At 37.6% G+C, this 26,108-nt stretch overlaps 3 protein-coding genes across 3 annotated transcripts in view; all 3 read right to left on the bottom strand.

The window, feature by feature from the left end:
- Positions 1 to 26,108, bottom strand: part of LOC143721715 (uncharacterized) — a 120,413-nt gene that overhangs the window by 65,890 nt on the left and 28,415 nt on the right. The window lies entirely within an intron of this gene.
- On the bottom strand, positions 98 to 6,700 carry LOC143721684 (GTPase KRas). The gene is made up of 5 exons (XM_077212329.1): positions 6,377 to 6,700; positions 5,696 to 5,807; positions 4,755 to 4,933; positions 4,172 to 4,331; positions 98 to 1,463 (listed from the first exon to the last, which is right to left on the bottom strand). The coding sequence occupies exons 2-5, from the start codon at positions 5,804 to 5,806 to the stop codon at positions 1,350 to 1,352; spliced, it is 564 nt and encodes a 187-aa protein (XP_077068444.1). The 5' UTR covers position 5,807; positions 6,377 to 6,700; the 3' UTR covers positions 98 to 1,349.
- The window catches only part of slc17a7a (solute carrier family 17 member 7a), a 28,399-nt gene continuing 11,912 nt past the window's right edge, over positions 9,622 to 26,108 (bottom strand). Inside the window, exons 2-13 of the mRNA XM_077212403.1 lie at positions 19,645 to 19,897; positions 18,369 to 18,487; positions 17,839 to 17,953; positions 16,562 to 16,649; positions 16,294 to 16,380; positions 14,684 to 14,826; positions 14,403 to 14,552; positions 13,608 to 13,740; positions 12,939 to 13,049; positions 11,933 to 12,060; positions 11,772 to 11,841; positions 9,622 to 11,633 (exon numbers count right to left, since the gene is read on the bottom strand). Of these exons, the coding sequence (XP_077068518.1) occupies positions 11,344 to 11,633; positions 11,772 to 11,841; positions 11,933 to 12,060; positions 12,939 to 13,049; positions 13,608 to 13,740; positions 14,403 to 14,552; positions 14,684 to 14,826; positions 16,294 to 16,380; positions 16,562 to 16,649; positions 17,839 to 17,953; positions 18,369 to 18,487; positions 19,645 to 19,897 (1,687 nt within the window). The 3' untranslated portion in view covers positions 9,622 to 11,343. The remainder of the gene's footprint in view (positions 11,634 to 11,771; positions 11,842 to 11,932; positions 12,061 to 12,938; positions 13,050 to 13,607; positions 13,741 to 14,402; positions 14,553 to 14,683; positions 14,827 to 16,293; positions 16,381 to 16,561; positions 16,650 to 17,838; positions 17,954 to 18,368; positions 18,488 to 19,644; positions 19,898 to 26,108) is intronic.

Here is a 26,108-nt window from a genome sequence, read left to right as displayed (position 1 = left end):
TGCCTGTTGTAATACCTTATAAAGCAAATATAATAACTGAGAAATTATAGTTTCAACTTCAATTGGATGTTTGAATATTAAGGAAATCACACTGTCATTTAGCCAAAAGTCTCTTTATTCACAAAACATATAACTACAGATGTCAATGTGGCAAAGGGAATGCATCAATCACAAGTTTTGGTCACATGTTTAATCTGAACCAAAACTATTACGGTTTCCTGTCAAACTAAAGAAATGTGAGAAACGGGGGAAAATTTCTCACCTTCCTCAACCAAGCCTCTTCACTGGTGGGAACATCTCTGGCATTTTACACACTTCATAATACATGAAATGGTAATGTCCAATATAATGCCGGAATGTGTAACTAAAAACAATCAATTTTTACAAAAATACATAACTTTACCATGAAATACTGCTGGTAAAAACAAAATAAAAATAAAGAAGAGAGCTTGATTTATTTTAATTTCATAATTATAGAAAGGCTACATTAAGTGAAGGACAGCTAAGTTTTAGTCCAAGCCATGACAACAACAGAAACCTGGGGGAAGGTAATGAATGTATGAAATGTACATTTTTGTACAAACTCCCTAAGATGACAAAGCAAAAACTATGGAAATCCCCTTTTGATGATGAAATTACAGCATTTTTAGCAAGTACTGAAAATCTTTGCTGGATAAATCCCACAATGCGTGAGGTGGAAACACTTTTTAAGGTGTGCAATACATTATGCTAGTGGTTTTGAATGTGGCGACCACTTGCTCTAATGTGCTTTCCCACAGAAACTTTAGGGGACTTCTTAGCTTCCTCATTCCCGACCATCGCTAACAGAAGCACGCGGCTTACACAGTTGGAGATGAGACATAAGGCTTACTTAAAAACAGTTACCCATTACCGACTTAAAGTATATCCCTTCACCACCTTATTCATTTATTATAAGGGTCAAAGTTCCTTGCTGTCGTGGTTTTAAAGTACGACTGTAAAACTATGACATCTGTTTAGCACAGAAGAGGAAGCAGCAGCGCAAGGTTGTCTAGTCCACTTAAGACTAAATTATCCTGCCGAATATGATAATGCGAGGTCAATATTGTCTTTTCCAAAACAATTCCACAGTTGCATGGTTCTCATTGAGGTCTCATGCGCACATACATACATACATACAGCAGCCATTCAGGTTCCTATTCCTCAAAGGCTGGTTGGTGTAAGACACAGGGAGCGGTAAGAAAAGGAAATAGAATGTGTGTGTATGTGTGATGCTACAGTAGTGTATGCGTGCGTGTATGCGAGTATGTGTGACCTTGAGTGCATTGCTATCACAGGGGGGTGCAGTGCGAGGCTGTACGCTTGTATCGCTATAAAAGAGTGCAACGTCTCTGTGTGTGCTTTTTGCTCTTCTTATTACTGCGGTTGGTCTCCTTGTATCTTCGGATCTCCCGCACAAGAGAGTAAAACGCCTCCTCAACTCCCTGTAGAAAACAAGATAGATTTTGAATTAATGGTGCTTTATAGCAACAGTTGATTCATTTCGGTCAATCTGAGGAGAAATTACAAAAGAGTTGGTTTTATGTCAAAAAGTTTGTTGCACGTTATGAATAGTGATGTGCACGAGTACTCGGGTACTCAAGTACTTGGACGTGACAGCGAGGATAGATAATGAAAACATGATCGCCATGACTTTAAAAAATATATTTCTTTTTTTCTGGTTGGTTATTGCGGCATTATGAGCGGTACCTGGGCTCTAATTGGTGAAACTATGGATTTGAAAGCACGGAGTAATGCCTGGAATCACTTTGATCAGAAAATTGAGTTAAGTGCAAGATGTGTAGCGCCAATCTGCCATATACGTAAAATTATAATGTGAACATTAAAAAATGTTGTAAATTCCTTGTGCTTTAGTTGCCTGTGTTTCAGCGCGTTGTTACGGGAAGAGCGCATCCCCTTTGGGAGTAGTTCTAGCTAGCATGAAGCTTTCTTTTTTCAAGTTCACTTGCATTTGCGTCCTTTTGTGCAGATACAAGCTGTAATGCAACGTTTATATTGTGCATCTAGGATATCTGTGTAATCTTACATTGGATGTGTCATTTAGAACAGGCTTCAGTTTACTGGTGTCCATTTAGCTTCACCTCATATGCAGCTATTCCTTTTATGTTGATGTTTCTTGTTCGAAAACACTGATGCATTAATGATAATCTAGCAGTGTTATTTTTCTAGTCATATTTTCATGTTTTGATTGACATATTCTTATGTCAACATTAATTTTTGCAACAGTGTTTTAACCAAATTATTTCATCACCACCATGATGGAAACGCCCCGCCCTGCCGCCAAGTACTTGTTTTTTTTTTTTTTAAACCTATCAGTATTCAAAATGAACAATTAACAAAAATGTCCATCCCTAGTTATGAAATTACAAACATGACACTTTTACTCTGATTTAAATAAAAAAATAAAGGAACACTAGTCCTGTCATCACCATCATTGTGTGACTTCAGGTTTGCTGACCTATTTCTGGTGGGTTGGGTTATGGTGAGCCTTTTAGAACCTCTGAATTTAACAAACTTCTGTGAATTATTCTGCTTGATTAGTGTGCCATATTTCTCCACCACTAATGTCTAATGCAGCAGCATTCATTCATTCTTAAGGGCCATTCACACAGAATGCATTTTTACTTTCAACCGTGCTGCTTTTCCATTATTTTTCGAATTAAAATTCACTACACGGATGTGTTTGTATTTGGGCTGGGATAAACGATTATTTTTTTAAACAATTAATCTAGCGATTATTTTTCGGTGCATCTATAAATATAACGATTCAGTTTTTCCGGCCTGATTCGATTTCGATTCGATTTTCGATTATGTCCCCATTAACTGACTAAATAGTAATTTATACATCTTGTTTTACATATCTGAATGAAAAAAAAAAACATGAATTTCTTAAAATGCTAAAATAAAAGACTATACAAGTGCAAAGTAATGTATTAGTAGTCAGAGGTAGCATTCAATAAAACCCTGAAGCCTTGAAAACACATAGGCCTAGCTTACTGAAAAAAAGTGCAATCTGTCACGACACATTAAAGAGACACAAAATAGTAGACCTATTTATGGTTTAATTTTCTTTGACTGACTAAATTTGAAAGTTGAGACTTTGTTACCTTAATGTTACCTTCTTGGTCCTGTCTGTCAGCACGTTGTCAGTGTCCTCTATGTATTTTTCACGACATTAATAGCTATAAGCGCATACTTGCAGCAGTCTCCCACACGCTTAGAGCTCGTGTGAATTGTACGTATAAAATGAAGAACAACCTCGATCCATCAGGAAACGCCACATAGGTCGCTGCATTTCACTGCACTTCATGACATTTTTTCCTTTTGCTTGCCGTTCGCGGAGATGTGTTAAAAGATAGCGGAGTGCATCCATACATTCATGATAATCATCCTGGCGCCGGGTCTGTAAATTACTCTTTAAAATAAAATACTTTATTTTACTTATTTAAGACTGCTCTTATGAGGACACTCGACAAAACAGACAGTTTAGCATAATATGTGTGTTATGGTTCGTTCAAGCCCGAAAGAGAACTCGATACTGACGCACATTTTTCTGTGGGTTGTGTGTGTGTGTACACGTGTGTGTGTGTGTGTGTGTGTGTGTACACGTGTGTGTGTACTTTAGAGGAACGAGTGCGTGCCGCCTTGCACTTCTGATAGTCTGAGGAGACACTCGTGTTGCTACTACTCTCCGGCGCCTCGATCTTTGTTTTGGGTCTGATGAATCGAACCGCATATTTTGCGTCGACTTATTTTTTGCGTCGACGTAATCGATGACGTTGACGCGTTGTCCCAGCCCTAGTTTTTATGTTTTGCTCACATCTCACGTCTTTTGCAGTGTATCGCGCATAAAGCGTTTTTTGAATATGTGGTAAAACATGGTAGTTCAACTTTTATTTAAAAACGTGTCTCTAGGTTTTTGCGTTCGGTGTGAATCCCTCATAATATAAAACACAAGGCATGTGAAACAAAGGGCCCTGAAATGAAAAACACACACACACTAGAAACAAAAGACAAGCACAGAACCATCAAAAATGTCTGTCTTACACATGATTGCATATAAAACACTGGAAAAGCAGCACAGTGGAATGCATTTAAAAGCCCCTTGAACTTTAAAATCGGCTTCACCCACCTGTCGCGTCTTTGCAGACGTTTCAACAAACGGGACTCCGTAACTTCTGGCAAGCTCTTGAGCTTGACGTGACTCTACAGTACGTGAAGCCAGGTCACTTTTGTTCCCCACCAGCACCATAGGGACATTGTCACTGTCTTTGACACGGTTTATTTGCTCCCTGCATAGACAACACAAAACAAGGTTTTTTGTTTTTTTTTCCACACAGCCTGGTTTTGGAAATTCTACTAGGCCCTTCTCTAATGCCACACTGGTTTCCTTACTCAACTTCAAGGGTCAAAAAAGGAAGTCAGTACATTAATGCAGTGTAGTGACTTCCTGCTGAATCGACATCTCTGACCTGTAATTTTTTGCTCAAAAATCAGTCTAGCAACTTTTCTATTTGATCATATTTTAAGTTTTCAGGAAGCAAGAAACTTTATTGGCAGTTAGATGACACAGACCCAACCAATTCCTCTTAAGCATGCTGTCTAAGTCCACAAATCTCAAATATAATATGTGAGTATTAAGTCTGGAAGACTATTTGATGGTAACCGATATATTTGATGTTAATTGGTTTGTCCATATGTGTTTGACTATGTACCTGTACAGGTGTACGTCCTCAAAGGACTTGGCGTTGTTGATGGCAAAAACACAGAGAAAGCCCTCTCCTGTCCTCATATACTGGTCTCTCATGGCACTGTACTCCTCCTGACCTGCAGTGTCCAGGATGTCCAGCAAACACGTCTCCCCGTCGATCACAACTTGCTTTCTGTATGAATCCTGCATGGAATAGATGTAAAAAAGAAAAAAAATGAGGGCCCATTGAAATCTGTTTTATTTTATTCCAAATTCCATTTGAATTTTTCTACACTCTGATTCAGTGGTCAAATTAAACGTTAGTAATAGAAAAATTCATGAAACGTATACAATAACACATTTTTAAAGGTTTATTAAAAAAATATATTTTAAGACCCTATGAAATAGGTTTTAATTTTTCTCAAATTCCATTTTATTTTCCTCAAATTCAATGTTATCTGTTTTAATTTTTTCTGGATTCCATTGTAATGGTTTAAATAAATTTTAATAATCAAAAAAGGATGTCTAATCAATTTAATTTATAAAACTAACAAATTTATATTATTGTTATGTTTTTACAATAATAGGACCATATGAAATGCTTTATTTTATTTTAGAAATTCTGTGTTGTGCATCGTTTTATTATATAATTTATTATTAAAAACATCTGGTAATCAAATGAAGGCATAAAATATTAACAATTTATTTAATCTTTTCAAATGTAATCAACTGAAAGTTAAGCGATTCCTTTTAATTTTTGGCAAATAAACAAATATATTTTGGCTTACTGTTAACAGAAAAAATTAGAACAAATATTGTGTGATTATTCCTTAAAGGTTTCATAATTGTATTATTATTACTATATTATTACCCTAAAAGGTAAACTCTACTGTACAATAGTACTATGTTTCAATTTCTTTTTGCCAAAAAAAAAAAGAGATAATCTTAAAGGTGGTGAACTCTTACCTCAATAGTGGGGTCATACTCATCTACAAAGTGATTTTGAATGAGCTGAATGGTCAGTGCACTTTTACCAACGCCACCAGCACCGACAACTACCAGCTTGTATTCTGTCATTCTGGATGGAAGAGAGAAGGTGAATGGAAAGGGGGTTAGAAACAGGTGGTACAAAAATATTCTGACTGGATTTATTCAGCAACAACTTGGGAAAAGCATAGTCTTTAGTGATACAAGATAACTAACGTTAACGTTACTCTGACTGGTATCTGCCACTATTCACTTTCATTGTATGGAAAACAACTGCAGTGAAAGTGAATGGGGACTAAGGCTGTCATTCTGCCTTTTGTGTTCAACGGAAGAAAGAAAAGTCATACTGGTTTGGATCAACATGAAAGTGGGTAAATGACACAATTTTCATTTTTAGGTGAACTGTCCCTTTAATAACCGGAAAAGAACATACACATTAAGTTACATAAGATGGTTAACTGAGATTTCAAAGTCGGTGCATTATGTCAACAAATCATGTTCAAATACATTTGAGACTTATGTTGAAGATAACGTTTACTCGGTTCTTATCTAATTTACTTAGCCGGCAAGTAGCAGACTGAAACAACCGCAGTTTTTACCTTTATCTCAAGTGCTATCAACAGGTAAGAAGTTATTTATCGGCTTATTTGTGTGTTTTACCTCGCCTGTGGTTGTTAGATCCGTTCGGCTCGCCCAAACGAAGCGCTTCGAGATGAATTAGTATTGAATGAAGTCCAAGGATTAGCCCCTGAGCCTCATTACGATCGACCAGACAAACTAAACTCTCCCGAGAGTCGAAGACAGGACGGAATTATTCGGGCTGATGGAACTTCAACCGTGAAAAAGAAAACTATGAAGCTTCGTATTTGAACTATGTTTCTTCACTCTAATCAAATTTTACGATTACCCAAATGAATCCGCCCGTAGAGTCATTAGCTCCTCTCGGCTAAGACTCTCCCAGATTCATTGAGGGCGAGGAGCGAGGTGGGATCAGCGAAGGAGATGACCAATGAGATTTACCCGGCCCGTCGCGTTTTTAAATCATATTGGCCGAGAAATTAACGGAAGTAAGGATTGACCAATGTCAGTGCAATGCCTCTTTCCAATTTCTCTATCATGTCCCGCCCCGTAAGTATGGGCCAATCAGGTTCGTTTCACATATTAAAAGGCCAGAGATGCACGTCAAACCATCAAAGGCCTCAGTAGCCTACTCTATCTGAATCCGTTAATACAGTTCTAATCTTATCGCTGAACGTTTCACTTAGCTCTTAAAAGAACATACTATATATAGTTAGTGTTATTTTTGATTGTCGATGCATTTATAAATAATGCATTTCACAAATAATAATTATTGTATTATCATTTAGTTGTTATTTAGTTGTTACCAAGGGTGGTAAATACCTTATTCATCGGCTTATTTGTAGTCAATTTGTAAAATCTAAAATAAAAAATCATTGTGTACAGTAATAAAACAAATCATTGTATACTGTGTTTTTATATCATCGAGCTTTTTTTAATGTGTGTATATGTGTGTATGTCTGTAACAATACTTTGGCGATGTAAAGCCTTTTTCCAACAAAGCTACTTGAATCTGAATCTGGTCAAATATAAAGCTCTCTTATCTAGAGTTGACTCATTTTAACCACTAGATGTCACTGTCAAAACGACACAAAACCCTCTTGTGCTTCCTATCTGAATGACAGATGGATAGAGGGATTATCTTGGTGATTTTAGGCAAAGATTAGAGGACAGCAGATGCCCTCTGTGGATGTAGAGGAGCATGAGGGGAGAAAGGAGAGATGAATAAAGGTATAAGCAGAAAACCTGATGAGCGTGCATGTGGGCAAGTAATCATAGTGGTGCTGATGAAAAAAAAAGGAATTTTTATATTTTACAAAGCAGATTTATACAGTCTGCTGTCTAGAGCAGTGTCTTGTATCTTTTTGGATCAGTTGTGAGCAGTGTTGGGAGTAACACGTTACAAAAGTAATGCATTACAGTAACATATTACTTTTTGCTGTAACGCAGTAGTGTAAGGCATTACTAATCAATTTTCAGTAATATTTTACTCGGTACATGTTCAGTAAGGCTTGCGTTACAACAGACTTTTAGTTTTAATTGTAAAACAACAAAAAAAACAAAAAAACAGCAAGACCGCGAGACATTAACGAATGAAAAATGCAAGTAGGCTAAATTACCTGTTCGTGGTCAGTCAATAGCCACGTGTGGTGTCCAAGTCTGTAAATAAAGACTAAACGGCAGCGTCTGATATATTTGTATAGCGATTTATTTTTTACAGGAGTGCAGTGAGGTATGATTTCGGCCTCTGTGCTCACGCCGGCCAGTGGAAAAGCGGCTAATGGTGAATGGCATGAAGAAGACTGTACATTCGCGAGATGGACGTATGCGCATTAGGCTATTCGTTCTGTGTTTTCTTTCTAAACAGTTAGGCTATGTTTATGTGGTATTTTTCATGTTTTCATCACGCAATCATGTTTTTGATGCCGTGGTGACGCGTTCATGTAAGGGCGGCGGCGCTGCCGATAAAACACCTAAAAGCTGTCACAAAGAACCGGCAAAAGCAATGATTATGAATATGTCAAATATAGCAAGGAGACATTTTAATTGTTTATTAATAAAGTCAAGATGAAGTTGACGATGCTGACTCGCGATCTTCGCAGTAGTGAATGCACCCGAGAGAAATGCACATTTCATTTCATAAGCAGAGAGCAGTCTGTTTTCTTTCGTTTTGAATTGTTCTGTTTACAAGTAGACATTTCAATATATATATATATTTTTCAGGTCCGTGAATAAGCTAGCTACCTTATACGCTGAGTTTCGGTTCATTTATGAGACGCGCTCCAGTTCACGCCCTGGCGCCTCCGTGTCGTGATTATCTATAATTGTCTGCTATATTTAGCCTACTTCTTATTTTTTAAATCCAGGCAATTGGTTGATGAAACATTGATTAAAATTATTATACAATTAATACAAAACGAAATTCACTTTAAAGAAAGGCTTTGTGTCTTCTGTGTAAGGCCTCTGTGAAAGTTTTAAAGCAGTCTTTTAACGTCCGTAACGGAGAACTGTCACGTCTGTAACATTGTTTTTTCCTCATAAATGCGAACACGAAAAATAAAAAATAAATGAATATTTTATGTTCTGTGGAGAGGCAACCCTTCTTCATCCGATTTTCGCAGTGTAATTCACAGAATTACAACAAAAAAAATCGTTGCCTCCTAAAAGTTAAAGATTGTTTTTGTCACGCATGACTGTCTATTTCCCTAATATTAAATATAAAACGCATGTGTAGACTGATATTTTTCTAATGTCTGGACTCCTTTCAAGGAGGAGCCTATGGATAAACATACGTTTCAATATTTTGGTATTAATGTATTTTCTGAGAATTTATATTTCAAGTTTTGACTGCAAATGTCATGTCCATAACGCTGGAATTCCCAAATTTTAAATAATTTATCCTCAGCTAGTTTTGTGGTGTAGGTCTACGTATTTTATAATGTTAAGTTAACTTCAAATAATACTAATAGTAATTTAAAGATGTGGTAGCATTGGATCTGGACGGTATGGATAACGCTGGGAGTTGGAAGGGGTGTGTCGCGATTCTGCAGGTTTGTGGATCTGAGTGCCCCGATTTCGGTTTCATATCGCATATCGTTACAGCCCTAGTCATTTTAGAATGTTAAGTTCTACTTCTGTATAGTTATTTTGGTGAAAGTAACTCAAAAGTAATACAGGAGTAATGTAACGCATTACAATTCTGAGACAGTAATATTGTAAGGTAATGAATTACTTTTAAATAACAGTAACAAGTAATATATAATGTATTACAGTTTGGAAGTAACTTGCACAACACTGGTTGTGAGTGCAATGAAAAAATAATACAGTTTATACATTTATTTTGTTTTATTGTACACAGGGAATTTTCACATATACAATTTGTACACATTTTTTTACAATTATATAGTTTTCTAATTTTTTTCTATTCATTTTTAAAAATCTTTTTGTATTTTGATGACAAGTCAAGTAACATTTAGGCAAACAAAATAAGAAAGAAACAAATTAAATCTTTAGGAAAGAAGCGCAAAAACAAAATACAAACACATGAATAGAATAACATCCGATTATGTGTCAGATTCAGAGTCACTAATTTACCATCATCCTCTCACCATTCCTAATGCTGCTCTCCGATTGGTTCCCTAAGCTCATACTGCACTCTGATTCAATAGCCTCTAAATGGATATACATGATGAGGAAAAATCTGCACATGCTGAGATTACATCTCCATTCATTTCTCACAGATCTAGAATCTCGGAATTTCGGCACTTTCACCTTGAAATACACCTGACATTTTGTGTATTTCTGGGTTTACGTGTGTCTATATATTTAGACTCTTGGCTCTGAAACAGCAGAACATGACAACAGCAATGCCAACAAAATGGATTCCCATGTGTACGTACATCTTGGATAAAAGCATCTGCCAAATGCATAAATGTTCATGTAATGTAAAAATTACTCTAAATTATCCTGGCAGTAATACAAGTAAACCTTCAACGTGCAAAAAAAACAGACTCACCCACATATTTATTGAAAGTGTGTGTGCGTGTAAGCTTGTGAAAATGTGTGTATGTGAGTAATATAGTACGCAAGAAGACAAAATCACTTGTGCACTGACCCAATGATGAGGATCTGGGTTGTTTAAACTCGCACACACATTCAGTCATGGTTTACAAGAACAGCTAACCCCAAAATTGTATATAGAAACAACATATAAAACATATGACATGTGAAAGAGTAATTAATGCCAGAATTCACATTTTTGGGGGACTGTCCCTTTAAGAATATTGTGTATTTGTGCAAAAACCAAAGATCAAATAAATGTCTACACATCCATAGATTTGCTTCAACCCTTTTACCATATTTAAAGCACTGGATAAAACAAAAGGAAGTGAGCACAGTCAGGAAACACACATACACACTCACCATGAGCACACACACAGAAGCTGATTTACTCTTACAGGACAACCATGAACATGTCTAATATCGCTGAGTCATTTTAAGTGCATTACAGTGATTTTGGCAGGAAGCCTAAAATACTGAACATATTGTTAACAGAGCACCACTGTATTGTCAATCTGACTCACAAAAAACTTACATCTACATACACACTTTAGTGTATATGTTTATAGAACAATCATCACATTGTCTTATTATCAGTTTGGAAACGCATTTTTTCTTTTACTCATTTACTCACTCTCTCACTCACTCAAACACACACTTACTTTCACTCTCACTCACTCTCTCACACACACTCTCACACACTCTCTCACACTCTCTCACTCTCACTCACTCTCACTCATTTCTCACACACACTCTCTCTCTCTCTCTCTCACACACACACACACACACACACACACACACACACACACACACACACACACACACACACACACACACACATACACATACACACACTCACTCACTCACACACACACACACATACACACACTCACTCACTCACTCACTCACACACACTCACTAGCTCACACATTCGCTTTATTTATTCTGTATTGATATTTATTCCATCAACTCTTACATGTTTCTTCCCACTATGTGAGTTCTCTCTCTCCCTCTCCACCATATAAATAACTATTTGTCCCAACCGGTTGAACATATTCTTCTGCTTTATCCCAATCCGATACCCATCCTGCCCCAGCGCCAGCTCCGTCCCCATTTGGACCACCAGCATGCGGATTGTTTATCGCTCCGTACTGCCCGCCAGTCCTGTACAGCTCTTCCGTTTCATTGGCCAGCTCGTCCTCTCCCAGAATGCCACACTTCTCCTCACTAGTATTCTCAGCATCCGCCCATGGCTGCTTCTCACCTGATGCAAAGATCCCTGGAAACATGTTCAAATGATGTATGCGTCATTTTATGAAAGATATGACAAAAGTCATTTAGAATATCCATTATTTGTGAACTGAAAAAGAGATATAGACTTGTTTGATTTATGTTACTTTAATTGAACCCAACATACCATAAAATATCACACCCCCATAATGCACCAGTGATGCAATGAGGAAGACATATTGCCACTCGTCACGTGTCTACAGGCAAATAAACAATGAATAAAAAGTAAATAAATTCAACAAATCATTTTTTGGCATGTGAAGCTTGTGTGATATTATTTGTATGTACCTTATGTTTGGTCATTGCTCCAACTATGAGAGGACACACCATTCCTGACAAAGTTCCCACTCCATTGGAGATTCCCATCAGGATACTGGCGTAACGCGGAGCAATGTCAAGATGATTCACATTAAACCCTGAGAGGGAAAGAATATGAGCGGAAGTCTGGAAAAAAGTTTTTTTCGTTCATCTATCTTAACAAGTATTTAAAAGTGTGAATTTATATCTTACAATTGAAACTTCATTTATCATGATTGTGACTATGTATATTTCAATGTAAATTTCTTTAATGTAACTTTAATTTTTGTAAATGTGACTTTATATCTCATAATGTGACTTTTATTTTTGGTAACTTCTTACAATTGCCTGCATACTTTTTTAAGTCAGGCAGAAAAAGGCTACCACAGAAGATCCCCGACAACTAGGGTTAATATTTGCCCTCAATGGATGTGGCACAAAAATAGAAAAGAAAAAATAAATGAATACCTTTATTCAACGAGGATGTATTAAATTGATCAAAATGGAAAGTAAAGACATCTATAATGTTACAAAATAATTCTATTTCAAATAAATCCTGTTCTTTTGAACTTTCTATTACTGTAATAAAAGAATCCTGGAAAAATATATATTAAGAATCCCACAAAAATATTAAGCAGCACAAATATTTTCAACATTGATACAAATAATAAGTTTCTTTATGTTTCTTGAGCAGCAAATCAGCCTATTTCGATTTCTCTGAAGGATCACTGAAGACTGGAGTAATGATGCTGAAAATTCAGCTCTGTCATCACACGAATAAAATGCACTACAATAGAAGACAGTTATTTTAAATTTTAATATTATTTCACAATATGATTGTTTTTAATGTACATTTAATCAAATAAATGCAGCCTTGGTGAGCATAAGAGACTTCTTTCAAAAAACATTTAAAAATCGTACTGAGCCCAAACTTCTGAATGGTATTGCTAAATGAATTATTTTGTTTGGTTTGTCTTTGTTCTTTTCTATTACTAACCTGAAATTGCAAATCCACTGAAGCCAACAGCCAGTACAAGGAAAGAAATGGCTATTGCTTTGGTATGTGAGAAACCAACAACCAAGAGTAGAGTGGCTTCCATGCCAAACCCTAAAACACACACAGACACACACACATAACAGTATTGTCAACTGAATAAGGAAGCGTCTCTCTGTCATTTAAAGAGAACATACACGGCCTACTGAGGCTCATACCTGTGTATACCTGAGCTCTGTGCCATCCATTTCTTGGATGCTGTGGTGCATCTGTCTCTGTGTGGGCTTTGTTTGTATGTTGTGTGTGCAGATGATTATGAGAGTGTGAGTGTGTCATGCATTGATGCCTCAGTGATTATTGGCCCAGCTGCCATTGCTGGACTAGACAGAGCAAAATAGGCAACTCACACACATAAACACTTTGTGTAGTAAACCTACTTTGTATATATTTTTGTCCTTTTATAAAGGGGAAGTTTACCAAAAAATAGAAATTCTGTCATATTATAGCTATTTATTCAGGGTCATGCCATGTTGTTGGCCCTATACTACTGCAAAAAAAAACTAGGTTTGGGACAACATGAAGTTGAGTAAACAATTTAAATGTTTGAGTGAAATTTAATGTGTTTTTGTTGTTGTTGTTATTATTGTCTTTATCATTTTGTCTATATCTTACCTCCACAGTTCATGAGTTTACGGACATTTGTTGTGGTCATTAAATTATGTGTTCTTAGGTAGTCGGCCAGCTGTCCTCCGATTGGCACAATGATGGTCATCACTAAATGAGGAAGTGCAGACACCATCCCCACCTGATCCACAGAAGGAACAAAAAGAGTAGCTTTGAACAAAACATTTGAATCCAGATGCATCATGCATTGTATCTGTGTGTACTTAAATCCCCCCTGTTCCTGAGCAGTGGTTTTATTAATTGTTACTATCAAAATTAAATAAAATTGTTCAACTGTCAACTGTCAAAAAATCAAATGTCAACTTAGAGTATTAGTAGACTGTTAGATTAGGGTTAGTCGAATAAGTTGATATTTACTTGCAAAGTTGTTGAGGGACCATCAAAGTAAAGTGTTACTTATTAAAGTTACTTAGAGTTTGCAGAATATCTGTTGATGGGACCATCAAAATAGTGTTACAGATCAAACATTGAAATCCATTAATATAACCTGCATGAGTCCAACAATACCCCTAAATTATCACATACTAATCAAATTATCAATATGACAATTCAACCATTCTACAGTTTTGGCTTCTAAATCTCTCAACAGCACAAACGCATGGTTGGCAAAAAACATTTTAACCTTAATTTAGTGTAGTCTAGGTTGTTTTCTTACATATTTATTGATTATAATTGTTGTTATTATTATTTCCTGTTTTCTGCAAGCCTTCAGAACAGATCTGATTTATTTTGTGGTTGCAACCTGTCAGTTGATTCATTAATTTGAGAGTGTGTGCGTTTCACCTTGCTGATTTCAAAGCCGAACACCTCCTCGAAGTAAGCAGGCTGGCTGATGAGGAGCAGGTAGAAGGTCCAGCTTCTGCAGAAGTTGGCCACGATGATGGCATACACTGGCATGGAGGTAAAGAAGTGCCGCCAGGGAGTCTTAAATTTCTGCAGGGTAGTGAAAAACCAGAGGTCGAACATATTCATACACAGCGAATTTAGAGTGTCTGTGTATGAAGGGGGGGGGGGGGGGGGGGTGGACGAGTGATTAAGAGAGAAAAATAATGCCGTGTTTGTACCTGCAGGGGGTTGACCAGGCCGGCGCTTTCCCCGATGGCATCCTCAATGTACTTCCTCTCCTCTGGTGAGATGGTTGGGTGAGCAGCTGGACTCTCATAGGACACTAAAATCCAGAAGAGATACCAGAATATCCCAACACTTCCTGTGAGATGAAGAGAAACATGCAATAAGAATCATTATATAGTCCAATGAAAATGATTTATTATATATACACACTACTGTTCAAAGGTTCAGGGTCGGTATGTTTTTGAAAAAAGTTTCTGAAAGTCATTATGTTCACCAAGGCTGTATTTGTTTGATTGATTTTACAGTAAAAACAGTAATATTGTGATATATGTAGCGTCTGGACGAATCAGACACACAATTATTCATTATATTTAAAGAATAATCTAACAAGCCCCCTTACCAAACCACAAAATAAGGTGCCAAGGTGTCTGCGAAAACCAATCAAAAGGATAGAACAGGCCCCTGGTTACCATGGCAGCAAAGGCACGCCAGCGAGATAAGACTGGTTTACGACCAAAAGAAATGTGGAAAGTTAACTCTCACTCCATTTCCCTATTAAAACTCCATAATGCCCATAGAAGGACTCTTCCCCATTCAGTCATAGAAAACCTTCTATGAATAAACATGCATATCTCCAGGACATTGTGTGTATGATTACAGTCCTGTAGTGTCTTTTGTATTGTATTCTGTTTTATGAGTGCTTTATGATAGAACCACTAGTTAATTTAACCTCACTTACACCATTTTTGGTGTCTATGAATTTGTATTTTAAGTTCTAAATGATCATTTATATGTTGATACCTATGCAACATATTAGTTTTACCAGAATCTTTAATAGTTTCTGCAGCAACACCAATCCAGTTACATATGCAAAATACCATGCTTGAAGACAAAGGGTCGTAAACTTTCCCTCCGAAAGTTTAAGTCATTGGCTCACTGACCCCCTGGAGGAGAGACCACCACAGAAGTTAAAGGCCACTGTCCCGGCTCAAGCCATGTGTAACCTCCCCGGCCTGGAGACAGGACTCTCCCAACAGTAACAGTCAGACTAACATCCCTGAAGTTTCGACATCCTTCCCTTTACCCGGGAAGAATTGCAACTTCTTCATCATTGAACCATTAAAAGCTATCAAGACTTTCTCCTGAGACTGCATGCGGAAGCTTGTTCAACAGCTAAGGCAGTGGAAGTATTGTACATTTAACTAACTAAACCGAGCTTTAGTATAAGCTGTAGACCACTTGTAACCAAAGTGCTTGAACTAAGAAAACTGATGGTTATTTAAGGATGGTTAAACTGACATTTCTTCCCGTTTCCCTTTGGTTTCATTCAGTCATTTTCACTTTTCCATTTCCCATGAATGCATGATTTGTGTGTATGGGTTTGTTTAGACTAGTTATGTGTTTGTGAGTGATTTAGTTAAATAAAACTTTTGTGTACATTCATTGAGTTTTGATTCGCTGCTTGCAGACAAAGTCCCTTAAACGATGCCATCACCGCTACACGTTAAGAAAGACTTCCTTTACACTTGGTTTATTAAATAAACAAAAATTGTATATTAAATAGTATTATATATAATTAAAATGACATGTGTATGCTACTTACCGTACACATAAAACACTGAGGACCACCCGGTGTACTGGACCAAGACTCCAGCCAAAGGCATTGCAACAACAGCACCAGCATATGAACCTAGAACATACAGACATCAACATACAGTTCTTATGCGTCTTCTTATTAGCAGTATTCATTAACATTATCATCAATCTCAGCTTTTTACAGTTCTCAATTCAAAGCTCAAATAATCAAAAACTAAATTCTACTTTTAATATCAGAAGATATATTTCATGGATTCAAATGATTGACATCTCACCACAGAACGCTGTTGTTGCCAATCGACTTCTTTCAAGGGGCGGAGCCCATTTGGCCCAGATCCCGTGACATGCAGGGTATGACACGCCCTTTCAGTAGAGAAATAAGGTGAATTAATGGCTGCATCCGAAAACTTGAAACAGGCTTTAGGCAGCTGACTTGTTGCCTCGCTGCCTTATAGGCAATGACTCTGCAGGCAGCATTTGCGAATGAAGGCACCTCACGAAACTGATTTCAGACAGACTTCTGAGGCAGCGTAACAGTTTAATGATCTACAGCAAAATAGAGAGTACATTGGTGAGAAACAAATATTTAATTACTAGAATAGTAATTTCTCGCTAGAGGTGACATCAGAAGTTGAAAACATACATTTACAAACAAACTGACCACCAACCGCAACTTTCAGATGCCATCTTTCTTTTTCTAGCTCAACTGACACCGAATGGAATGCACAGGATTGTGGGATAACCAAGGCAGCGAAGGATACAACTATGCTGCCTTCAAAAATCATTCAGATGAAGCTATCTCAGGAGGAGACAAGAAGTGATGCTAACATTGGATTCGAAGGTGCCTTGATGCTAGCCTGGCTCCGCCCTCCTACGCACTTCCGCTCAATTTCATTTTCCTTCAGTACTAGGTCTGGGATTGCACTATAGACTTTGGTTTTCTCCGATCAATTTTTTACCGGGCCAATCAGCGAACAGAGGGAGTGGCTGAGAACGATGACGTTGATGTCGACTTGTGCGTTATTTTGAGTTGTAGTTCAAAATGAGAAAGATGCGAGCAAAGCCATTCGGTCCGTTGTGGCAACGCTGCCGAATATCAAGAAGTTAAAGCCGGAGCAAGAACAATCTTTGCTTAGTTTTGTGTTTATGGCCATCCTCCCACGGGGTTCGGGAAAAGACATATGTCACGACCAAACGTCAGCGATAGGTTATGGCAGATAGAGTGACTCTGGGCAGATCCAATAGTTTTACACTTCAATAGAATACCCGCCTACAAGGAAGTTAACGCTTGTCAATGGAGCGGTGCCAGACTCTCTGTACAAATGAAATGTACGAGAGTCTGGTAGAACCAGGCTACCTTGATGCCTTCCTACCTTAAAAATGCGTCCTCCGATGGCAGCATTTTTTTGTTTTCGGATGCAGCCAATGCATGTAACCATAATGGTAACATATCCTTCCTTAGCATTATGCAATGCTTTTAGATAAATAATAGACTAATAATACAGACTACATCAGATTCACACAAATCCACGCATGCACACAGATGGCATACCTCCACAAGGCCCTGGCAGATCCTGACCATGATAACACACCCGTAGTGAACTCTAGCTGCTGATGGGATCAGCATATTCAGTGTCGACGTGGCCACAATGGCGAAGCCAAACACCCTGAGACCAAAAACACATGCAACTAAATAAAATATCATGCTAAAATCTCAGTGGACTAGTCATTTGTCATTCCACTGAATATTTCTCAGAGTGGTTTTTTTTTTTAAAGTCAATCTCTGTATATACCATAAATTAAAATCTTTACTACAAAATAGCTTTTAATAATTTCCACCAGGGTCAAAACCAAATTCATTTTCGAATTTCAATTAACACAAACTGGTCTTTTGCCATAATACATGGGATAAGTTGCCACAACAGCCAATGTAACAGACAACTCACAATTGTGTAACTGGAATTTTGACTTCCCTCAAAGCCAATTGTGATAATCTGACTCCTCCCACCTAAATAGCACAATTTTCATTCATAAAACTCCAGAATGCTTGAGAAAAATATGTCAATTTGCTGAACATATTACCGGTTAGCAGCAAACTTTTGACAGATGAATCCTCCGGGGATTTGCGTGACAATGTAACCCCAGAAGAACGAGCCGTGAATCATCCCAACTGTCTCTGGGTCCCATGTGAACTGAGCAGCCTGGGAGGAAAAAGAGAAAGTCAAACTCCTCCCATCCAACGTTCACTCGACAGCATTCTGTGTAAAAAGCTGAGAATATTGCTGTCAAAGTGCACTGCTTGTATATTAGAAAATGATTACACATCATTCTTTAAGGCATCACATAACCTGAACCATCTCTTTTTCTGTCACATTTACAAAAACAAAAGTATGTAGGGAATATGAGAAAGGAGAGAAATAAGTAATAAAGTCGAAAAAACAATCACTAAAAGTAAAAGATAAAGTAGCCTAATGTAATAAAATAAAAATATTTTATATTAATGATAATAATAGTAAAAAATACTTGATCATAATATAATTCATAATTATTATTTCACAGAGAAGGCCTAAACCTAGTCCCAGATTAAAATACAATTTTGAGACGTTTTAACTGAAAGCAACTTGCACTGGCATCTTAAAATATGTCAGTGTCATTGTTTTGTCTCAAGATACACACCAATAAAGTTTTTTTTTTCTTAAGGCACGTTTATAAAAGCTACTTAAATGCCCTAATTGAACTAAGGCCTAATCCTGGCTTAATCTAAGCCTTGTGTGTGAAACCGGGCATTCATTTTCTACAAATCTTATTTCTCTGTGCAGTTTCTGAAACAAATCCCTGCGATGGGGGTAAATTGCTTGAATTGCTTTGCTGGGTGAATCTCTGCACTTTCTGATGAAATACTACAGGGAATTAAGCACTGAATCACGATGCAAAACTAACTGGCTACTTTTACAGTCTATGGCTAATGATGGTAAACTGGGATTTGAGGGGCCCCAATTTATTTGTATTTATTTATGAATTAATGTATTTAGATATTGACATTATACTTTCTATTCTAAAAGCTAGAAAACTTTCATCACATTATCAAACCGGCTGTAGGCTATTTGTTGTTTTTTCTTATAATTTCTTATAAATCTGTGTGGTATTTATCCATGCTAAATGGATCTTATTTGTATGCTAAGTAAAACAACAACATAAAATGCTTCAAATATGAACAATGATAAACCCCAAAATGCCCAAGATTTCGTCATTCGGATTTCAAATAATGTCTAACTCCTGTCCACTCTTCATATTAATTTTCTTATACTCGAGTGGATGCTCTTTATTTGTTAAGTTGAATTCCAGCACTGATACGGACCACTATGACAGGTTTCTTTCCGGAGTAAATCGTGTGGTCGTTGACCATGCTGACGATGGCTACACCCAGGTTACAGCGGATACCGAATGAGATGCAGAAGCCCAGGCCTGACAGGATGGCGATGATGTAACGGCGAGGCAACCCAAAACACGTGCAGTCCACGACAGGAAGCTCCTTTTCCTCCACCAGCTCTGGGCGACCTTCTGCTGACAGCTCGATCGTCTCGCCATTCTGCTGACGTTTCTCAAGGAGTCTGGATGTGGATACAGAAAGTATAAGGCCAACATAAGTTGAGTAAAAGTAACAGTGTGCTGTATACCCCTGGTTTCACAGACAAGGCTTTAAAGGTTAACTAAACCCTAAACCAACTGTTTTTAGTAAATGATTTGTAAGAATGGGGCTTTATTAATACTGTTCATTGATTCGAGTAACTTTTTTGACATTTGGGTATAAAGTGTTTTAATTCTACAATATATGGTGTAAAAACGTCTGAGTGCTGCCCTCTTCAGGTTGAACGGTGGCTACTGCAGTTGAATTTTCCTATTGGATGTTTGGTGGTGGTTCGTGACGTAAGGGGTGGTTGGTGAAGTAGGCAGGTTCCATACAAAGAGATGCGTCTCAGGTGCACGCCCCCCTCCGCTGAGCTCTGCCCACTTTTACAGCATTTTTCGAATATTGCCAGTGGGGGAGTCAGGCTCTGACTAGGGGTTTAGTTACCCTTTAAAGGGATAGTTCACCCAGAAATGAAAATTCTTTCATAATATAATCATGCTCATGTTGTTCCAAACCCGTAAGACCTTCGTTCATCTTCAGAACACAAATTAAGATGCTTTTGATTAAATCCGAGAGCTTTCTGACCCCACATTTCTGACTGCAAAGTTATTACCACTTTCAAGGCCCAGAAAGGTAGTAAAGACATTGTTTAAACAGTCCATGTGAGTATAGTGTTTCAACTTGAAGCAATGAGAGAGTTTTTTGTGCACAAAAAAACAAAACAAAAAATGACTTTATTCAACAATTTCTTATCTTCCCTGTCAGTCTCTGATGCTTAGTGTTGGGAAGGTTACTACCCAACTTTACTACCTTTCTTGGCCTTGAAAGTGGTAAAAACGTTGCAGTCTATGGAGGGTCAGAAAGCTCTTTGGATTTCATCAAAAATTTCTTAATTACGACATGAGGGTGAGTAACTGATGACAGAGTTAACATTTTTGTGTGAACTATCCCTTTAAAGGGGTCATTGATTATGATTTAACTTTTTTAACTGTTTAGTTAGTATGTAATGTTGCCATTTGAGCATAAAACAACATCTGTAAAGTTATGACGCTCAAAGTTCAATGCAAAGAGAGATATTTTCTTTTACAGACATTGTTTTTTAAGGACTACAACAAACGACTGGTAGGGACAACAACGAGCTTCGTCACAGGTTGGTGATGTCACAAACCCTAAAATTTACATAAACCCGCCCAGGAACACACAACAAAGGGGGTGAGGCCATGTTGGGCTGCTTTAGAGCAGAGGAAGAGTTGTTGTCTTTGTTTTTTACACCCCGGAAAAAGTTTGTCCTAACGCTAACGAAACTTAGATTAAAATAAATGTTTAACACTTCAACGTTTGTCTGTGCACTGCACATTTTACTGATAACAGCTTCCAGAAGATAGTACAATGCAGGCTATAACACTATGCACAAAAGCTTCTCCTGAAAGACGGAGTCATTCACATTTTATCGGGACAATCTGTTGTTTATGGATCCCAACTTGTATTTCTGTTCTTTTTAGAACAATAAATTCTGTTCTTCATACCCCCAATATATAATGCAGGAAGAATCTACTGTGACCTGTGAAAAATACCTCCACTTTTTTGTGGAAAAGATTATCGCTATTAGAGCTAGCATTTCACCTTCAGCCTTTGATCCTTCCATTTTCATAGAGTGTGCTCCAGTCTTCGCTGACTTTGAGCCTGTTTCCATCATGGCCCTTAATGATATTGTTACACATTTAAAACCGTCAATCTGTTCCACTGATATTATCCCACCACGTATTTTCAAAGAGGTATGGAACACTATTGGACCAAATATTCAAGCAATCATAAACAGTAGTCTTACTTCTGGCTATGTGCCACTTTGTTTTAAAGAGGCTGTGGTGCAGCCCCTTATTAAAAAACAAAATCTGGACACTTTAGTTCTCTCAAATTATCATCCGATATCTAAACTTCCTTTTTTGTCCAAGATTTTAGAGAAGGCAGTTCTAGTGCAGTTACAAGCCTATTTAGATCTGCATGGTATTCTTGAGGTGTTCCAGTCTGGTTTTAAAGCTTTTCATAGCACAGAGACTGCACTTATAAAAGTTTTTAACGATCTTTTGATTTCAACAGATTCTGGAGATTCTACAATTCTGATGGTTACAGCAGCATTTGATACGGTTGACCACAGTATTCGTATCTCGCGTCTCAAGCACAGCGTGGGGATTAAAGGCACTGCATTAAAATGGTTTAGATCATATCTCTCAGAGAGAGTGTTTAAAGTTGTGTATGGGAGCACTACTTCACCAGTTGCACCAGTGACATAAAGAGTACCGCAGGGCTCTATTTTGGGGCCAATTCTCTTCTCCCTTTACTTGCTTCCTTTAGGATCTATCTTGCACAAGCATAATATTAGTTTCCATCTGTACGCAGATGATTTACAAATCTACCTGCCTATAAAGAGTAAGGTTGAGGATTCGACAAAAAGGCTGTTAGATTGCTTTTATGACATTAAAGCATGGATGGCTTTAAATATTTTACATTTTAATGAAAGTAAAACTGAAATTATGATTTTTAGACCTAGCAGTTCTACTAGCACCTCCAAATTGGACCTGGGACCCCTGATGCCTTACGTCAAGTCTATGGTAACGAACCTTGGTGTAAAGATGGATAGTGATCTTAACCTAGAGAAACAGATAAACTCTGTTGTAAAAGCGAGTTTTTTTTTCAACTTAGGCTACTCACCAAATTGAAGCCATTTTTATCTTTCAAAGATTTGGAGAGGGTTATACATGCTTTTATCACCACCCGCCTGGATTATTGTAATGCGTTATATATAGGAGTTAACCAGGCCTCTCTCTCTAGATTGCAAATAGTTCAGAATGCTGCCGCTCGACTCCTTACAGGAACCCGTAAACGGGAGCACATTATGCCTGTTCTTGCCTCTCTTCATTGGCTAACAGTTTGTTTTAGAATACAGTTTAAGATTTTATTGTTTGCTTTTAAATCTCTTCATGGGCAAGCCCGAGCTTACATAGATGACCAACTGATGATGCATGCTCCTCTGAGGTCATTAAGATCTGCTGACAAACTACTCTTAGCTGTTCCTAGAACAAGACTTAAAAATAGGGGAGATCGAGCATTTTCAGTCGTGGCCCCTAGGCTGTGGAATGATTTTCCTATGTTTGTCAGGGTAGCTCCCAGCCTTGACACTTTTAAATCACAACTTAAAACTCACTTTTATTCATTGGCTTTTAAACCAGCCTGAGAGTTAATTTCTGTTTTTTGTTTTGTTTTGTCTTGTCACTTGTTTAACTGTGTCTTGAGCTTTTCTCATGTGTTTATAATTTGTCTGAAATTATGTCAGTGTTCAGCACTTTGGCGCACATCAGTTGTTTTAAATGTGCTTTACAAATAAAATTGTATTGTATTGTATTGTATTATTTGTAGTTGTGTTTTCTATTAACCGTTCCAATTATACGCTTTATATGATAGCTATGATGAAAACAAAGGGGAAAGCTTTGCCTCTGCTAGCCTGCTAACTAACATTACAGTATTGATGAAGTGTTTACTTTAGCTTTTGTAAGCTCTTGCTTTTGTAAGCCTGTTCACTGCCCATTAGGAAAATTATCCAAGATTTTGTGATTGATTACTCTTAGTATTACCATAGTTTTCCAACATATATTATTAAATAGTTGACAACATTGTATCTATAAGAAAATTACACAAAAAAATACCACTCTGAAACGTCCTGTGAAATCCGTGCTTGCAAAGTTTGTGCTTGAAATCCGTTCAACACTATCCTCTTGTTCATTAAAGGGATAGTTCACCCAAAAATGAAAATTCTGTCAGTATTTACTCACCCTCATGTTGTTACAACCCCGTAAGACCTTTGTTCACCTTCGGAACACGAATTAAGATATTTTTGATGAAATCTGAGAGCTGGATCACTCCTCCATAGGCTTCTTCAGGGATTGAAACTTGCCAGCCCCGAAAACTTATGAAAGACATTGTTAAAATAGTCCAAGTGACTACTGTGGCTCAATCTTTGAGCGACAAGAATACTTTTTGTGCGCAAAAACAAACAAAAATAATGACTTTATTTCAACTTTTCATTTCCTTCTCTGACTGTGGGCCTCTAGTCAGTTAACTTAGTATGATTCCGTAGAGCTACGTCACACGTAGGGTCACTATTGGCCAACACTGGTCATGTGGGTGATGCGTGTGACGTACAACAACAGAAGCTTATGCAATATCACTAGTGAACTGACTCGAGGCCCAGAGAGAAGGAACTGAATAATTGAAATAAAGTCGTTATTTTAGTTTTTTTTGCGCACAAAAAGTATTCTCGTTGTTTGATAAACTTAAGTTTAGCCACTTTAGTCACTTGGACTATTTTAACGATGTCTTTAATGACTTTTTGGGGCTGGCAAGTTTCTATCCCTGAAGAAGCCTATGGAGGAGTGATCCAGCTCTCAGATTTCATCAAAAAAGATCTTAATTTGTGTTCTGAAGATGAACGAAGGTCTTACGGGGTTGGAACAACATGAGGGTGAGTAAATACTGACAGAATTTTCATTTTTGGGTGAACTTACCCTTTAACATTGACAGGGTCTGAATCGGGCTCAAATTAGTTTGAAATTGACGCCATTGTTCATATTTACATCTGAGTAGATCTCATGGCGTTTTCAAGAGATGGTCCTCACTGCAGAACACGAAATCCAGGGGGAGGAGTTGTATCCAGATCCAACTCCTCCCACCTTACATATACCTAAACCTACCCATGTCCACCCCCTGATCCCTACACCCACCCCTAATCCTACCCATCTCCATCCCTTAGATCTGGATCCAACTCCGCCCCCTGGATCTCGTGTACTGCAATGAGGTGCTACTGGTTTCAATCATAACACACTGGCCCAGCTAACCAATCAAAGCACATTTCGTATTTTGGAGAGAGGTTTTCATCGAAAACTATGTGTTTAAACCTAAACATCCTGGGGAGAAAGTATGTAAATATGTGAAAAATAATCTGTTTTTTGAACAATCAAGCATGAAAACATATTCTAGTACAGCCCAAAAACAAAATCAAGACTTTGTAAAAGGGCATAATAGTATCCCTTTCAGCTAGTCTCAGACTTAAATGCATATTTGATCTGTTGTAACTGAAAGAAACTTGCACTAACATATACCTTAAAATGCCATTACCATTGTTTTGTCTCAAGATTCACACCAGTAATGTGTTTTTTTAAGGCATGTTTATAAAAGCTACTTAATCTAAGCCCTGTGAAACCGGCTCTTAGAGGGCCAAAACAAGGTCAAAAATGCTTTTATCCAAAGCAACTTTCAGGCCACATATTACGAGGAGTCTTGGATTAATCTGAGGTTAAGTGTCTTACTCAAGGACAGAATGATAATAGTTTATGTCTCCTTAAAGGGTGAAACCAGGTCCTGTGCTCTACCCACTACAGCTCAATCCAAGATACCGATAGGGAAAATGACATCTACTGCAGCTGTTTAAAGGGGTCATCGGATGCCCATTTTCAACAAGTTGGTATGATTCTTTAGAGTCTTCATTTAAAGTGTGTAACATGCTTTGGTTAAAATTCCTCAATGGTTGTGTAAAACAACACCCCTTTTACCTCCTCAAAAACAGCTCTGTTCACAGCGACCCATTTCGGTGCATGTCTCTTTAAATGATAATGAGTAACTGCTCACCCCACCCCTCTCTTCCATGGGGCGTGTCGACACAAGACAAGTAAAGCCTTGGCCAATAGCATCCAGCTGCAGCCCCGCAGACTCACCTCCGGCTAGACACCACTGGCTGAACACCAGTGGATAGACAGCCTACGTCATTTCCATTTTCTCCGTCATTTCCGTTTCGCCGCTAATTTCCGTTTTCACCGCTGGATCGACATATATTTATTTTATATTTTCACCTCTGGGTTGACATATATTTATTTTATACTTTCACCTATGGATAGACAGCATATTTATTTTCTGTTTTCACCAGTGGATAGACAACATTCTTTGCAGGCTTATTTGCACACGTCTTTTCCGTATTGTCATTTTACTTTTATGACTTGAAATATAATATAAAAGCTGTGTGCAAATTGACATATGATCTTTATCATATCTCTTTACATAAAACAATTCTCAATAATATACTTAATATTACAACAACAATAATTCATGCAAACTGCATTCACAAGAACCACCTTGAAAATATA

Source organism: Siphateles boraxobius, unplaced genomic scaffold (assembly GCF_051911475.1).
Source record: "Siphateles boraxobius isolate OS27281-9 unplaced genomic scaffold, OSU_SipBor_1 66, whole genome shotgun sequence".
Classification (NCBI taxonomy): Eukaryota; Metazoa; Chordata; class Actinopteri; order Cypriniformes; family Leuciscidae; genus Siphateles; species Siphateles boraxobius.
The sequence above is the reverse complement of the archived record's forward strand: the minus strand, read 5'-3'. Positions and strand labels throughout refer to the sequence as shown.

Excerpts from the sequence above, each read along its gene's own strand:
- LOC143721684 (XM_077212329.1), bottom strand. The coding sequence starts at position 5,806 with ATGACAGAATACAAGCTGGTAGTTGTCGGTGCTGGTGGCGTTGGTAAA. Across the intron at positions 4,934-5,695 it reads AGTATGACCCCACTATTGAG|GATTCATACAGAAAGCAAGT; the intron begins GTAAGAGTTCAC and ends TATTCCATGCAG. Across the intron at positions 4,332-4,754 it reads GAGGACGTACACCTGTACAG|GGAGCAAATAAACCGTGTCA; the intron begins GTACATAGTCAA and ends TTGTCTATGCAG.